The following is an 18,319-nucleotide window of genomic DNA, read 5'->3' as shown; positions in this document are numbered from 1 at the left end:
CCCTAGATTATATTAGTCTATAATGGTTCTCTATGATATAGAGTCTATATCATTAGAACAGGGGTGGTGAACTATTTTCCTGTTAATGGCTACATTTCTTTGGGAGCAATCTGTCTGTACTACATGCCTGCGCTGTATGGCGCGGGAACCAGCAGTGGGCAGGACCAGAGCCCAAAGAAGATGGGATACTTTGGTTCTCTCTTGCTTTCTGTCCCCACCTTTTTGTCTTCTCAGCCCCCAGATAAAATTAGACTGACGTCCACTGACAGTCCATTCCCTATTATTTTATTGTTAGTGCTTTAAGTTCACTGTCAGAGGAAGGAGAGGGGAAATCTTGACTTACGGACTCAGCAAATCCACTTCTCAGCACCTAGCTGCAGCATATTGCCGCACCTATTTCCAGGAAGTACTTACAGCAGGAACCTCAGGCCAGGGACCCAAACGTGGCCCTCCATGAATATCTATTTGCCCCCAGGCTGCCTCCCTCATCAGTTCTACTCCACACCTTCCTTGCAAAAGGATTTGAGGCAATGTCTAAGCAATTTAATGCTGCTTGCTTCTGCAGTGTGGTGTCTGAGTGTGGAAATCTATGACTTTTGCATGGCTGGACTGCAGTCCATGTAGTCCTCAGCATTAAAAAAAAATCTCTGTCCTCCCCCTCTCCCACTGGGGCCTGGAGTTTTCTTCTCTGAACCACAGAGGATACAAAATAAGGAGCTGGTGCCTCTGGTTTATGATTTGAGACAGTGCCTGGGCCTTCCAACACTATTAACATAATGATTAGATTGACAATTTAGAACCATAAACATTGGGTTTCCTCTTCCTAGAACTTCCTAGAGCTCAGGCCAGAAACAGCTACTTGAAGTTGATTTTATGGTAATGTGGTCACACCGCATAAAGCAGAGCAACCAAAAATCACCGTGAGGTGGAGTGAGGACAGCGCATTTGTGTTCATGCATGTGGCAGGCCATGGCTTTCATTCAATGGAACAGAATGTGACAAAAGGACTGCAGCTCGGTGGCAGAGCATCTGCAGAAGGTCCCATGGTCTTGCTAGGAATATCCTTTGCCTGAAGCCCTGGAGAGCGGCTGCCAATCAGTGTAGACCAGATATAGCCAACATGGTGCTTTGTTTTGGATTTCAACGTTTATCACCCCCAGCCAGGTTGGTCAATGGCTAGGGATGGTGGGAGTTGAAGTCCAAAATATTTGGAGGGCACCACTCTGGCTGCACTGAGCAGATGTACAGATGGTCTCTCTCAGTATAAGGCACCTCCTATGTTCCTAGAGAACATACAGGAAAGGAATTAACAGCCTGTGGTAATCAGCAATAGGAGAAAGAAAACTTCTGTTTTCCTCCCCACCCCCTTGGAACCTGTATTTATCAGTAGTTGGTCATCCACAGCAAACCTCAAATTACTTCCTTGTACAAGACGTTTTTCAGGTTTCTCAAAGATTAACTACACAGGGGCTAGGATGACTGGCTGCTGGTAGAGATGGGGAAGAAGGGGAATAAAGCAAAAGAGGATTCCTGTAATCTTTTGTGTTTGAACTGCCGAGTCTGTTCAGCAGCGTCACAACCCCCCACCTCCACAGTCACAGGTGCAGATGACTATACACAGCAATAATCTTGGCTTGGCTTCTTCTTGATCGTACATTCCTTTCAGCTCAGCTACACCACTTTCCCACATGACCTCATCTTTTATGCCCTTACGATGATCAGTCTGTTGGGCCAAGCAGTTGCTCCTCTTAAATGCCCGGGAATGGCTCCCTGCCACTAGGGCTGCGACGCCCTCACATGCTTTCCCGGACGAGATCCCCAAATAGGCTCCTGGGACTGGAGAAACAATTTGGCAAGACAGCCCCTACTTGCCCATGATCTTTTGAAGGACTGAAAATAGGAAATATGGCAAAGGACCTCTTCAGAGGCACAAGCAAATCAAGGTAGAAAAGAATGTGACAATGATTCATAGGGGTTTTCATGGGCAAATGCCCAAGTAAAGTGGTAGCAAAACAGTGGTATGTTGAAAAAATCTTGGCTACAACCCAGCAGAGCTTCCCCATGACCAACTATGGGGAGAAAGAATGCCCTATGCTGTCAGAGCTTCATCTGCCATCACTGGTGGAGGGAATCCAGGGGTGGAGGGAAGTTCTTCACCACAGTCATTATTCTAATAGCGGGCACTGACATTGCAAAACAAACAAGAGAACACTCTAATCGGTGAACAAATGAGATGCCATGCAATAGTGGAGCTGTAGAAACCTACTAACTGCATAGCCTTTCTTATTCCAGAGACGGCTTCAATTCACCGTTGATGCTTTATTGTGTTCTCCTCGGATTCTAGACATGTCAACGTGTTCTATTAAGCTAGGTATTATTGCCTTACTCATAAGCATAGACTGCTAGATAGTTTAGTACATCTTTTCAGATTGTAAGTCAGACTCTAAAAACAGGGTTGAAGAGCTTCCTTGAAGTTATGTATCACTCTTACTAGGAGCTCCTGAATGGAACCAACCCCAGTTGGCCTTGTGTTTGGTGCCAAATTTAAAAGGTAATGGCTACGAGCTCAGCTTGCCAAACATCACTGGAAGTACACCTGAAGGTTCCTGATTTTACTTTTACAGCTGGAGCTTTAACTGCCCCACACCTGATAGCACACGATGCCAGGAACAGAAGGGCATGACTGCAAGAAATGCCTTTGTGGGGCACACTAGGGCCCCTGGTAGGCCTTACTGAGCCCATGGGCTGGAGGTTCCCATCCTGCTCTAACTACTACACCACACTGACCTCTCAGATTTGCAAAAGCCCTTGGTCTGAGCCTGGCTCAATTCAGAGTAGATGCTTCCTATCTGCAAATAGGGCCTTCTAGGTAGTGGCACCCTCTCTGTGGAATGCCTTCCCTTCAGATGTAAAGGAGACAAAGAATTACACAACTTTTAGAAGACATCTGAAGGCAGCCCTGTATTGGAAGGTTTTAAACACTTGATGTTTTATGTTTTTAGATATGCTGTAAGCTGCCCAGAGTGGCTGGGAAAACCCAGCCAGATGGGTGGGGTATAAATAAAATAACAACAACAACAATATCCACAAAAGCTTGACAACTGCACAGAGAAATAAAATAAAAGCAATATTTCTCTTTCACTCGTCCATTCCAGCTCCAAATTAAGAGAACTGTTTTGACAAAACATCAACTGCCACAACAAACTCCATTTTGAGAACTGTTTCTGACCCTTGAGATAATCAACAGCTTATACATATGAACTGGACACTTTCTCCTTCCTTAGCCAATAATAGATCAGTGAAGTAATGTCTTTTTATGTCTAGTAACCCTACACTTGTAATCAGATAAATGTTGAGCAATAGTAGAATGTAAAATAATTATAATAGAAAGCATTATATAACCTTTTCTGATATTGTTACCAAAAATGTCATGCCAAAAGTTGAGGTGCTTATGCAAAATGAATTGCATTATTTGGCACTAATCAATCTCATCTATTTCCCCCACCCTCTGCATCCATAGTGCCCTAAAAAGCGCTATGTGGAAGGGATACAACCTGGAGCAGATGGCCCAAGGATGCCACAGCGAACGGATGCCTACTGCTGCTGGGCACAGCAGAGATGGAAATTTATGGCTGCCAATTTGGCTTGGCTTGAGATATGTCCTACAGACCGTGCAGCAGACTCAGGAAGGGCAAGATGGTAGACAAGTGCATAAATCACTGGCAAGTTAGTAACACAACACAGTGACAGCCTTTTATGCTGGCCTCTCTCATATATGCACATAACAAGGGCAAGAACGATGGAAGCCCTCAGCAGAGAACAGACATCTTTACGGAGGTAAAAGTCAAGAACTGGCATTTAAGAGCAAGAGTGAGAAGAAGTAGCATATTAAAATGAAGAAAGTAGAGCATACCTCAGAGGTGGTATTTCTCATTCACAAGAGGGAGAAGCAGCAGCCAATCCCGATTTTCTAACTATTACAATCTGCTTGCTGTCTGAAGGGCTTGTTTAAGTACGAAACCCCAAATGCTTTGGCTTTCAAGAAAAGAATGGCCAAATCTGGAAAAGACCTACCAGAGGAGGCTTCTGCTTGGGGTGCCAAACAATTGGGAAATTCTAGTCAATTGCATTATTCATATTCACATTGCAGATCAATTTAAGCCACTTGTGTGCTTGGGCAGTTACAGCTGGTTTCCAATCATTGCTCCATCCCAGTCACAAACTCTTTGTGGAAAGCCTTACCCATTTAACAATGAGCTGAGTACAGTGGTATCTCAGGTTAAGTACCGTATTTTTCGCTCTATAACACGCACCAGACCATAACACGCACATAGTTTTTAGAGGAGGAAAACAAGGAAATAAATATTCTAAACGAAATAGTGGATATATGATTTTTGTGGTTCATGCTGTGGCCACAGACATGTGATCTGACAGTGAGTTTGGAGTAGACCAATGCAAAAATCCTGAGGATCCATGTGGATCCATGCTTTGTAACCATGGAGGAGGGAAGGAAGGGGAACCATGGATCCTCTGCTCATGACTGCAGCAGATCCCCCCGCCACCCATAGGCATTCGCTCCATAACACGCACAGACATTTCCCCTTACTTTCTAGGAGGAAAAAAGTGAGTGTTATGGTGCAAAAAATACGGTACTTAATTTGTTCCAGAGGTCCATTCTTAACCTGAAACTGTTCTTAACCTGAAGCACCACTTTAGCTAATGGGGCCTCCCGCTGCCGCTGCACTGCCAGAGCACAATTTCTGTTCTCATCCTGAAGCAAAGTTCTTAACCCGAGGTACTATTTCTAGGTTAGCGGAGTCTGTAACCTGAAGCGTATGTAACCTGAAGCGCATGTAGCCCGAGGTACCACTGTATTATAAAATAGTATAATTGAAAGAGAGTAGAACACTGGCATTTGGAGATACAGACCAATCTACACACATATGCATACACACATTTAGATATGGTTGTATTTTCACGGACTGTTCTTGTTGCAAATGTCCCTAAGTCAGACCCAAAGCAATTCATGTATGTAAAATGCAGTTTCTTAAACTTACATTCTTTTTGTCTGCCTAGGTCTTGCTACCAGACCACTGTTTTTCACAGAAGCTGAACTGCTGATAACTGTACCACTGGTGGGACAAGCTGTGAAGTGGTTTTTCATCTTCAATGGGCATATTGGCTAAAAAGGTGAACCATGATGCCCAATAAAAATATGACTTCAGTCAAAAATACATCAGGTGGACTTAGGCAAGCTACTATTGCCTTAGGCCCTCATCTGCACTATGGGAATAATGGTGTTGGTCTGTATTACAGGCCTGCCTTAAGTGCACCAGATGATATAAAATGTGCTATATGATTAATACACAATCAACTGTCCCCACATTAACTGAACAATCTCTGCCTTCTCCCACGATGGCTGCTTTCTGGAGAGGGTCCTCTAGAAGAGAGGAAGATAGTAATGAGAACATCCAGTGATTCTTGGAGCAACTTTCCTTGAAAACAAAACACAATAACTAGTCACACAGGTTATACTGTTGACGACAGCAGGAAAGGTGGAAATGATTTGATTTTAATTTGGGTCTATATTTACAAATATCCAAATATAGAACTGCTTTGCTCTGCTTGTACAGTAAGTGGAACATTTGGCAGCCCTGTGGTCTTCTCGGTGGGATTAAGCTGAAGATTCACAATTCATTATTTATAACAGCACTCACGCTGCAAGGCACCAGAACAGAGCCACCGCAAAAAGTTTCAAGTTGTTCCAAAACCTGTATTCCACTCTTCTTTTCTGAGTGGGTGACAGAAGGATGAAGGTGAATTAGTGTCAGGAGACGAGGACTTCTGGAACCAGTCTAGGACACGCTTTTATGCTGACAGTGGACCTTGCTATACCAGGCATAGGTAAGGCATTATACAGGAGGAAATTTGATTCCAATTAGCACAGTGGAATGACTACGTTTCCTTTAATGAAGAATATTTTTATGAAGGTTAGAAAAAAGATGCTAGTAATAAATGCATGTAGCTATTGGGGGGGAAATAGGACCACTCCCTTTTAAAATTACTATTCATTGATATTTACGCTGGAAAACATAAGCAAAAAGATACCCTCATACCCTCCAACATTTCACAGAAAGAAAAAAAATGATGCATCTACATACAAGTACTGTACCTAGGAGTTCTCGGGGGACATGTACAGAGATTGCACATGGCAGTAAAGAATTGCTCATTGGTTACTTTATCTGATAAGTTAAATTGAAAATTGCTGTATTAATGTAATTCCTTATTAAGTGAACTTGAATATACAGAGCATGTGGAACAACGTCCCACATTACAGATATCCTCATATTCCTGTTCATCACGAATCTTAATTTTGCATGAGCACTGATAAGGAAGAGACAACAAGCACTAACATAAAGGTTGCAAAGCCTATCAGTATGTGTGTGATACAACCCAAACTGGCTGGTGGCCATACTAGAAAAATTGTCAGGGATGCACAACTTGGCAGCTCACCACATGACAATAGACGTTTTGAAACCACAATTTGGTTCATACAAATCAGCAACAAGTTGCCAGAGCCTCACCACCAGCATTTGTTCAGTTATGGCTGGCATAGATAGATAACATATGGTCCAAGAGTAGAGATTCCAGGAAGGTTCTCAGCAAGCGGAAAGAACCCGGGATAGGTTAAATAACAAATTAGGCAAAGATAGCTAAAAAAGCAGGGTGGTGGTGCAAACTGCACTATACATGGGATTAAAAGCAAATAATTTTATCAGTTTCCAAAGCTAACAAACTTCAGACTAGTTGCTTAGTTCTTTAACGAGTAGCCCACCTTAATGAACACAAATACAAGCATTTATTATTGCCAAACTATGTGGCCTTTATGTCCTATTATTATTTATAAAATACCATGAGCAATATGGGAAATTGGTGCAGACAGACATTTATTTTATGATGATTTGAAATTTGAACTTGAACCAACTTAGTATGTTAGTACTCTTACTCATTTGTTCCTGTTTTCTTTTAATCTCATTATTTTATTTTTATTTGGGGCTCCCCCCTTACCTTCTTATCTCTCAAAGGCAAGCTGTTGAGTTAGGTTGAATTTATCGATGCCATCATGCTGTTCTGGAGTATTTTGTATATGCTATTACGATTAGCAAAAAATAATTTACTTAAAAATAAAAAATGCAAGAGCAGGACCATGCATCCTTTTGAGCTACTCAGAATGCTTCATGACATTAGAACTATCCAGCAGATTCTGCCTGAAGATTGTATTCCACAAGAAATAAAAGAATGTTTATGCTATGGGAGAAAACATCTCATTTTATTAAAAAATAAATAAAACAAATATACTCAGTGAGGAAAATATTCCTCAGTTGTTAAATCCCACATATACAAACATTCTGCTTTACTGAATATTAAAACATCAGTGGTTTACAATACACAAGGCTTGTTGCAGAATTCAGCGGCCAGATTACTGACTAGGGCAAGATGGCCCAAATATATAAAACAAATTCTGTCATGACTGCAGTGGCTACCAATTAGTTTCTGGGCTCAATTCAATGCTGCTTCTGACATATAAAGTTTTATGTGGCTCAGAACCCCAATACCTCAAGGACCACCTCTCCGCACATGAACCAATCCTGTGGTTAGCATCTAAGGCTTTTCTCCATGTGCTCCAGATCCAGGAGAGGAGGAGGGTTGTGACTCAAGAAGAGCCTTTTCAGAATTGGCTTGCTGCTTATGAACGCTCTCCCTGGGGATGTATGCCTGGCACAATTACTAGCCATCTTTAGGCACCATGCAAAAACCATTCTTTTTAGTCAGGTTTTCGGCCCTTAATTTGGAGTGTTTTAGGTATATCTGGCCTTTTCAGTGGGTGAGATATGTTAGACCTGCTTTTAAGGTTTGTATTCCATTTTAGCTTTATGCTGCTTTTATTCTCTGTATTATTTTGTAAGTCACTTTGAGTTACTTTTTGTAAAAACAACAACTGGTAAGTTCAATAAAAAAGTAAAAATAATAATAACCTGAGCTGTGTTGGTTGCTCATATTCCCTTTCTGTCACTTCAAAATGGGAGGAAGAGGCAGGCGTTGGTGCGAGAAATATGGCAGAAATTTATCTGCTTTTCATATCTCTTAATCTTTTGGTTTCAGCCACTGCCTGCATCATCCATACAGTGGTACCTCGGGTTACAGGTGCTTCAGGTTACAGACTCCGCTAACCCAGAAATAGTACCTTGGGTTAAAAACCTTGCTTCAGGATGAGAACAGAAATTGTGTGGCGGCAGCGGGAGGCCCCATTAGCTAAAGAGGTACCTCAGGTTAAGAACAGTTTCAGGTTAAGAATGGACCTCCGGAACGAATTAAGTTCTTAACCCGAGGTACCACTGAATAAACACTGTTTTATTGTTTAGGCCCGCCATTATCAGTAGCTTTGATCTGGAAGCAAGCAGCTTCTTCTTCTTTTTATCGGCTGAGGCAAGATGCTGAAGGCATGCTGCACTGCTTTGCAGACAGTGTGCAGTCATTCAAAGCCACAAATTACATCACTCACATTAGCATTTTATTTTTAAGAAGCATCCTCAATCTCTTCACAAACCTCGCCAGACATTTATTTAGTCTCTTAGCGCAACAAGGAAGACGTTTATTTTTTAATGAATCGAGGAGAAAGACAGTATTACATGACATCAATGCATAGAAATGCAATGATAACTATGAGTACCTTTTGCCAAAAGATCATTAACTAAAAAACAAACAAACCGCACTCCGCACACAACAACCAAAAACTAACAACATTTGGCTGTGATTCATATGACTTGAATAACTGCTTGTTATTTCAGAACTTTTATGGGGCTGGTTTTTTTTGGGGGGGGTACTTCTATAAAAACTATATATAGCTAACTAATAGTGAATAATTTTGAAGAATATAATGAAATATAGTCTTATTATTTCTATAGAGATTCTCCTTTGCTCACCCCCACTAGAACAACAACAAAAGACAAGGAAGCTATGTTTAAAAGAGTAACTACTAAATGCACATGAGTTTGAAGAAGAACTTGTTAAGGGTATTTTTTGCTTTTACCTAAAACAGTGCTTGGCATTTGAAGAGTGTGCCCAGGTGTTCAACAACTGCATAATGATCTAGTAAAAGAAGTTTGTATAGCTCAGTGTTTCCCAACCTTTTTTGGGCAAAGGCACACTTGTTTGATGAAAAAAATCTCGAGGCACACCACCATTACAGCCCCGTGACGTCAGCGCGCAGCGTCACGCCGGGAGGGACGCACGAAAGTGCAAGTTTCAATTTTTTCCCTCCCCCTTGCCGGGGAACCTCCAAGCTTCGGGGGTGGGGGGGGAGGAGGCAGCAAAGCGAGGGACTGAGGGACTCCTCCAACGACAAGGGTTGGGGAAGAAGAGAAAGGGCTATTCCGCTCCAGTCCTTTCTGAAGGAGCTGAGGGTGGGGGTCCTCCGGCGCCTTCGGCGAAACGGCACCGGCCCAGAGCGCTTCTAGGAGGCTGCCTTTGTGCGCGACGTAAAGCCCTCTTTCCCTCCCTCCAGCCCCGTGTCACCTGTGGAAAAGGGGGCTGGATCCAGTGACGCAACTCGGAAAACTGTTAGGGAAGCCAGAGCAGGAAAGTGAGTGGGGGGCGGCGTCGCCGCTTTAACCCACGTTTCCTTTTTGAAAGAGAAACTTAAGACTAGATTACCCTTGGGACCCCTGTCAACTCTACAGTTCTATGGCCCTTTGTGGAGGGGGGGCAGCATCTGGAAAGACGGGCTAGGGGATAATTGGGGCGGCCGCCTTAGGCACACCAGAAGCGAAGCACGTCCTGAGCTACAAAAACAAACCCAATTCCTGCCTCATTTTTTGCAGTTTCTGCAAAGCGAGGGAGTCTCCCCCGCCTCCATTCCTCGGTGCCTCCTCCTCCCCCTGCTCCCCACTACGGGTCTCCCCTGCACTTGGCCAGGCCGCCTCGCCCTCCTTCCTTTCCCAGAGCAGTGGCTCAGAGCGCCTCCTTGCACCGCAGGTACACTCCGTGGGGAGGGGAGGGAGCGGAAGCCCAGACCAGCCCCCAACCCGCTTAGTCCGACCCCTCAAACCTTCCCAAAATAAGAACTCTGCGTTCTACAACGTCACCCCCCAGCGGGGCCCCCTTTATTCCCGGTGAGAGGGGGGCGGCGGAGGGAAAAAGCTGCTTCCCACACTTACCCGCCGCCATCTTGACTTCCCGCAATGAGCCGGATGCGGCGCCTAAGCTCCCTGCCGTCGCTTCTCCGCCTCCTCTACTTTGCACAAGGCTTCAGGGTCGCCGGCCGATTCATCCATCGGCCGCTCTTTCAAGCCCACTCGGAGGAGGAATGAGTCGAAAGAGCCAGAGACGCAGCCGCAGTGGAAGCCCCGTCCCTCCCTTCCAGTCTCGGGGCGGGGCAGAGGCCACCAGGCTGGCAAGCAGAGCGCCGAGAGCGAGGAAGCTGATGCAACGCGGAGGCAGACCCCGGCTGGCGTGTGTTTCCCAACCTTTTTTGGACTCGCCTGCCTCCCTCCAGGCAACATCTCGCGGCACACCAGGCAACATCTCACGGCACACTAGTGTGCCGCGGAACACCGGTTGGGAAACACTGGTATAGCTGACTTCCAGAAATCATTTGGGGAAATGTCTCATCAAAGATATTGGGTAAGAGAATGCATTCTCTTATGGGTTTAGTAAAACAACCAGAAGCAGAGTCTAGGAGGAAATGGATAGTCTGTGCATTGGAGAGAAGTAAGAAGAGGGAGCCCCTAAAATACTGTATTGGGACCAGCGACATTTAACTTCTTCATAAATAATCTGGAGTTAGAGGTCACAAGTGAAGTAACCAAGGTTGCAGATGATATCAGATTTTACATTGTGGTGAAGAACTCCAAAAAGATTCTCAAGACTGGGTGACTGGATATCAGAATAGTAAATGAGGTTCAATGTAAATATGTGTTAAAGTAATGCACACACTGACCAAAAATAAATAAATTATAACTACATGCATACCTTTATGTGATTTGAAGTAGAAGTGGCTAACCAGGGGTCTGATCTGGGGTTCATGGTGACTAGCTCAATGACAACTTCAACTCAATGAGCAGCACTGTGAAAAGGCCAGATTAAACTCTACGGAAAAGATACTGAAAATAAAAACTGCCAGGGTGGCAATACCCTTAAACAAATCTATGATACAGCCACATTTGAAATGCTGTGTACAGTTCTGGAAGCCCCCACCCCAAATATGATATTGTCGATTTGTAGAAGGTGCAGAGACCAAAATCGTTGGGGAGTCGGAACACCTTCGCGCTAATAAAAAACTTATATGTGTGTGGAGCTTTTAAATTTAGAAACAAACCACAATTACTAAGGCTAAAATGACAGGACATAAGATCATACATGGTTTACGTTGGTAGAGAGAAGCTTCTCAATTGCTCATGTAATATCAGAGTCCAGGGTCTGGTCGTAAATTTATGGACAGACAAAAGAAAGTACTGGTTCACCCTGAACACAATTAATTTATGGCCTTCACTGCCACAAGATGCAGTAATGGCCACTAGCTTAGATTACATTTAAGAAGAGTTAGAAAAAATCATGGAGCACAGATCTACCAGAGGCCATTTGTCATACTGGCTCTATGGACACAAACTGCTATCAGTAGCTGAAGAGCAACAGCGGGAGAAGGCTATTACCTTTACGACCTGCTTGTGGGCTTCCTGGAGGCATCTGGTTGGCCACTGTGGGAAGCAAGAAGCTGGACTTTGGCCTGATCCAGCACGGCTCTTCTTGCGTCCCTCACATTCATAATCTTGTTGTAATCCTTACAGCAACCCTGCAAGGTAGGTCAGTATTATTATCCCCATACTGCTGAAGCTGGGCTGAGGATAAGAGAGAGGGGCTTGCCTACAGTAATTTAGTCAGTTAAGTGAAGTGAGATTCAATGAGCTGGGAATTCTTGACTGCTTGTTCCACCAGACTATACCAGTTGCAATAAGCTAAATGACATAATTCAATTTGATCTTTTTCAGTACAAGTGTGAAGCTGAACTACTAGCTATTTGCGTAGTTAGAATAGAACCTCTTTTCTTGTGCTCATACCCCCAAAGTTAGTTAGTGCAAAGTATTTGTTAAGATTTTAAAAGCAGAGTAATGAGTCAACCGCTCCTCTTGTTTGAGTTGCATTGTGTAGCTCTGCATTCATAGAACACACATATAGAGTATCAAAACTCAGCTGCTTATATCAAATAGTATCTGGCATATATTTTTTCACTTCACTATGGTATTCTTTCTCCATCTCCCTGTAATATTGTATGGAATTGTTAATACCGGGCAAAATTATTTGCCGATTCCCTGGTCTTACTGCTCTCTGGAAAACCATTCAACAAAATTGCTTGGTGCATAAATCCAAACTCTCTCTCTCTCTCTCTCTCTCTCTCTCTTTTTAAACTTCATTGTCTGTTTTCTGACTCCAACCTTGTATAATATTTTGGAAAAAGTTACCCTTTTCTGTACTGAGCAGAGTAAATATTTTGTCAGTTGTTAAGGATGAGCTACAGAGCAAGGCCCAGCAATGTATCCAAATTCAGCAGGGAGACTTGGAAACTGCTTTAGAACTTTGTTCCAGATTCTGATTGGTAAAATACTTCAGAGGCCAGCAGAAATACCAGCCATTCAACCAGTTCAGGAAAAGATGAGTGAATATTTTCATATCAGTCCACCCTTCCCCCTTGCAACACAGGTTTTAAAATCAAAGTAAATTTCTGTAACAGGAAAAATAAATTCCTCCAATACTTGTTTAGCCAATTGGTGATGGTTTATTAATGGGAAGTATGCATATTGCTACTGATGAGCAGAACTATGCTATGAATGGAGGAAAACAGAAAACATTCCGACTTGATAAGGAACTATGGCTGGTTGGCACTGTAAAATTGTGGCTGCATCAAATCAACAAATACATTGAAACAGAAACCCACATGTTGCAAAGATTGGTAGCAAAATTAGGTAGCTGTGTGGCCATTTGGCCATAGACAAGCGGATGTCCTAAATGAATATGCTATAATTTGTGTCATGTTAACGACCCAACATGTTGGCTAACCTGAAATTCAAGTAAATTGGAGTACTGTTTAGAAGGTTATCCTGACAATGAACACACATATATATACCCATTATTCTATTTGGTACTCTCAAATCAAGATCAACCACTCAAGGTCCCATTACCTTGAGACACTGACTTTCCCGCAGCTGCATAGGGCATTTGTTGAACTAAGGTTCCAACAAACGCTCTCAAGTGTATTTAGAGGGGAGATACCTGAGAATTCCCCATATGTATATAAAAAAGGTGCTGCTGTGGGAAGAACTCTCTCTCTAAACAATAATAATAAAAAAGATCAATCACTATCAAGACTACAAAGCAGCATACAACTTCTTAAAGCTTTTTATCATCTTCTCCATAATTACATCAAAACAAAATTGTTTTCACTTGCCATCTAAAAGAAAAGTGGGGGTAGCCGACTTCTCTGGGAAGGATATTCCAATGGCTGGGAGCCATTACAGAAAAGTCCCTGTCCTTGATTGCAACTGGCTTTACTTCTGATAGCAGGAGCATAGCCTTCAAGAGTGATTTCAGCACATAAGGAGGACCATATGAGTGGAGCCGAACCTTTACTTGTCCTGGTGTCAGGGATACTTAGAGCTTTGAAGTCAACACCAGAACTGGTGCTTAAAAACCAGCTGGAAGCCAGTAAAATTCTTTAAGCACAGGTTTAATGCACTCAGTATGGAAATTCCCATGGAAATTCAGATTGAAAAACCTGGTCGCCATGTCCTGGATCATTTGTACTTTCCAAATACTTATTAAAGGCAGCCTCATGGAAAGCTCATTGCCAAGACATGATTAACTGTGGCCAGATTTTCTTTCCTCAGAAGAGGGTACAGTTGGCACAATAGTTGAAATATCAAATTTTTAAAATGTACAAAGCAAAAAGCAAACAAATAAATATTTTACATGAAAGCTTAATGTCAAACAAGGACAGACGGAAAAACCCAAGCACTTTGCCCATACCCATAGGTGGCAAAATAAGGAATGAATTGCACCTTAAGCAGAATCAAAGCTGGAGTGGATTTTAGTCATTTCATCATTAAAGTGCTTCACAAAACATATTATTGTGGGTAACAACACAGTGTAATAAGCGCCCCACCACACACAAAATCTCCATTTGCAAGCACAATGGTGGCAGAAGATTAGCCCATGGAGTAGGATTTAAAATCAGCTGGTCCAGGAGGCTACCATCATCAGTGATATCGAAAGCCACCGAGATCAAGAAGCAGGAACAAGGTTGCATTTCCCTCATCCCACTCTCTGAAAAGGAAAATTGAACTCTTACAAGCTACAGCCACACCACTGCCTGAACCACTGAACCACGCTGCTTCAGTTGTGCAAAGAATCTAAGACAGAACTGGAAGTAGACTAATGCCATCTGTCTCAGGCAACAAAGTTTAATAACACAGACTATTAGCAGTGTGATTCAGGAGGGAGTTCTGCAGATGTCTTCCCATTCAGCAACTTGGCATTTAGCATCAGCTTGGTGGTCCATTGACATGGCAACTGAATACTCTTGCCTAAGAGGACGACAGCAAGTAAAGCTGGGAGGCCTTGGGTAAACCGATATGCCACACAAACTCGTTGTGAGGTAAAAACATTGTTCTGAGCTCCATCAAAGAAGGGAAAGATGGAAAAAATTAAAACAACTCCTCAGTTCTGAAACCCTCCTTGGAACAGCCTGGGAACAAAACAAAACAAAACCCTGATCGGTGGAGGCCTCGGAACAATTCCAGCTCCTGCTTCCTGACATTACATTCAATCATTTCTGTTATCCAATGCCTTCTCTTTGATTCAGATCTAAGACTAGATAATACTGAATCTTCATTTCAAGGCCACAGCTGCTCTCTTGCCTCTGATCCTCCTGCTGTCTCAGTCATTCCATCAATGTTCGCATCCAGCTTCTGACAAAAATTCGTATCCTTTGAAACAAAGTTTATTAGACAAATTACACATTTTTTAGGAGCAGTTGGGGGGGAGGGGAGAGCTTGCTTTGGTTATGCTCAATACACCTCTGCAATATGAGTTTGATGACAGTGTGGTTTGACTGGACCTTAATGATTCAGTACATGAAAAGATACAAGCTGGGCCTTACTCTAGTTTCAGCCAAAGAAAGAGAGGTTCCTGTAGTACATTTAGGAAACTTACATACTGCTTTTCACTTCCATAAAGAACTATCAATGTCTTGTTGCATGTCACCCCAATCTCTAAGTGGCATGAGATTCCAGGGAGTCCAGGTGCAGACTCAGGGTTCATGTTTCCTTCTGGAATGACACACAGTGGAGACTGTGGTGTCTTTATGATATATGGTTTATTTACACATTTATACAATCTGAGCCTGCAATAGAAGGGCTTACAGCATCAACACCCAAAAGGGGTATTGCTTCTCCCATAACTGCAACCTTCAATTCAAACAGAAATCAAACATTGTGCGCTCTCTCCCCCTCCCCCAGTTTGCTGCATTTCTTCTGGCTCACATTAAATTTTAACTCTCAACTCTGGCTTTCTAACTACCAATGTATTGAGCACCCATCTGCTGTTTCACACAAAACCCTTTGCTTTGTTCTCCTTGATGGCCCATGATCCAGGCGATCACTTCATCAGGAGGTTAGCCTGGCTTATATTTTAACACTTGCTGGATCCAGGGTTTAGAAGAGCCTGGCATACAGCTACCCCCACCCCCAAACTCATAACAGTTGTGTTAGAGAGAAATAAAGGTGGGTGCTATAAAGGTGGGGCATGCAAACTGGCAAATCAAAGCAATTAATGCATTTACATTGACAACAAAATTAAAGTACAGTAAATGATTTTAAGGGGAAAAAGGTAAAAACATAAATGATCACTTTTTAAAAAAACAAACAAGCATAAAAGCTTTCTGGGAAGAGTTAGTGTCAGTACAATCGATGAGACAAGCAGTGTGTTATTGGAACTTTGGAAAGAGTAGCAAAAGGGAGTCTGAAGGCATGAAAACCACCCACCCACTCTCAGTAGCAACTATCTCAGAGGAAATTCTCTTCCTCCCCCTGCTCTTCCGACTACCAGCAGCTGCAAAAGATGTCTGGGAAGTATGGACAGGTGGTCACATATTTCATATTACATTGCAAAGGTCTAATTTTGAAGTGTGAAAGCAGACACTGATAACACCGCTTTCTCTGACTGGAGGGTGAATAACTCCTTTGCACATTACATCACATCATAGGTTTTGACAGTCTTTCACTGTTAAAAGCAAACAATTGCCACAATCACTGGCAGGCAAGTGACTTTTGGGGTTGTATGTGAAAAGCAAACAGACCGGTCTTGCTGCAAGGCTTTGGAACAGAAGCTTCATAATCAAATTGTCATTGAAGCTGTCTTAAAAAGACAACAGCAGCAAACATACACAAAATGTCTGATAGAATAGTCAAACGCAGCAACATTCCTCTTTCCCCACCAATAGTCAAACTTATTTGGTTTGTTCGCACATTTGATATTAGGATTTTTTTTTAAAAAAGAACACACAATTTCCTGTTTGAGCAAGCTTCGAACCCCCTCACTACTATCCTGTGATAGTATAGGCACAAAACCTGTTTAGAAAAGTTCAAAAACTGGGAATCCTATTATTGTGGCATGCTTAATTATTGGTCACTAGTCTTATTTTCAAGATGACAAGCTGGAGGAGATGGAGGGGAGACTTAAGACACTCTCGTCTGGTTAAGTGGTTGGTTAAAGCTGGTAAGAGATTTCCTTCATAAATCTTAATAAACTTTTTATTTTAGCATACGGCATCTTCTTCTAACAGTGGTACCTCGGGTTACATGTGCTTCAGGTTACAGACCATGCTAACCCAGAAATTTTACCTCAGGTTAAGAACTTTGCTTCAGGATGAGAACAGAAATCGTGCTCCGGTGGCGCGGTGGCAGCGGGAGTCCCCATTAGCTAAAGTGGTGCTTCAGGTTAAGAACAGTTTCAGGTTAAGAACGGACCTCCAGAACGAATTAAATACTTAACCCGAGGTACCACTGTACAGCAATTCACATTTGTTTGTGATTATTCACAGTGAGTTCAAAAGCATCAACTCAGGATATATAATTGCAAAAGAATGTAAGTTATTCCAACACTACGGAATAATAAAACTTTAGTTAAAACATTTTTATCATTGACTATTAACTACATGAATAACAATCTGAGGTGAACATAAGAGGCTGGATCCAGGATTGTTGAGACCAGAACATCACTAACTGGATGCTTCTGCAGGTGGATGGGATGGAGAAGACATTAGGCATGAAGACATTAGGCATGAAAAGGCAGAAAATTTTGGGAGAGTTTCAGGTACCAAAAGAATATGGCTGGCTTCAGGTTAGGATTGGTGAACCTGTCTCTCTCCAGAAACCATTGGACTCCAACTCCCATCAGCCCCAGCCAACATGCTCTGCCAAAACCAAGAAACACGGAACAACAGGAGTTCATTCAGACCAACCCCAATCCCAGAACAATATCACTGTCCACATTCAGACCGTATATGAAAAATCAACACAGCAGTAAGATAAACATTAATCATGGGATAATAAAGAAAAATTACAGGGTGGGATCCGCTGTAGTGACAACAGCCTTCTAGTTGTGCAACAGGGCTTCTCCTTTATCTCCTCCCCTCTGCAGCCCCTTGTGCACCCTTAAAATTTGCAATGGAGGGTTCAGGGACCCTTTGTAACAGATCTGAGGGGCACATCAGGAGCCAGAACGGGGAGAAAAGGTGCTGGACATCCTGTTGCACAAGCAAATTTCTTTAGGCAAGTGGGTGGACATCACTGGATGTCACCCATATTGTATTAGAGTGGGTCACTGACAGCACAATTTAATGCATGCTTACTCAAAAGGAAATCCCTGGTGTTCAAAAAGGCTTACTCATAAGTAAGCATGTACCAAATTGCATCCTGAGATATCTGAGGGCTTGTGAATTACGTGATATTTTGTATGCAGTTGTGATATATAGATAATATATGGTTTAAAATGAGGCAACTATTGAAAATAAGGGCCAGATTCAACTAATCCAGTGCCCTAGCAGTGCAAGGACTCCTGCCAGTGTAATGGGGCTTGTCCTTTTTTCCTGCTCCCCTGCCCCCTTACACTTCCCCCATATCCACTTTGGAGGGTCAGGAGAACCCCCACAACAGCACAAGTTTATTCCGTTTGGCAAGTGCAACACTGAGTTCCCACTTTTTATTTT

The 18,319-nt window shown here is 42.8% G+C and overlaps 1 protein-coding gene across 2 annotated transcripts in view; it reads right to left on the bottom strand.

Moving 5' to 3' along the window:
• The window catches only part of AIG1 (androgen induced 1), a 79,238-nt gene that overhangs the window by 24,890 nt on the left and 36,029 nt on the right, over positions 1-18,319 (bottom strand). Inside the window, exon 4 of one of the 2 annotated variants that reach the window (XM_081186322.1) lies at positions 16,321-16,392. The exons of the other annotated variant lie outside the window; for it this stretch is intronic. Coding sequence (XP_081042448.1) covers positions 16,336-16,392 — 57 coding nt within the window. The 3' untranslated portion in view covers positions 16,321-16,335. Of the gene's footprint in view, positions 1-16,320; positions 16,393-18,319 lie in introns of those variants that run through there. 2 annotated transcript variants of the gene reach the window in all.

This window comes from Podarcis bocagei, assembly GCF_964188305.1.
Source record: "Podarcis bocagei genome assembly, chromosome: 3".
Taxonomy (NCBI): Eukaryota; Metazoa; Chordata; class Lepidosauria; order Squamata; family Lacertidae; genus Podarcis; species Podarcis bocagei.
Note: the sequence above shows the minus strand (reverse complement) of the source record. Positions and strands in the feature narration are given on the sequence as shown.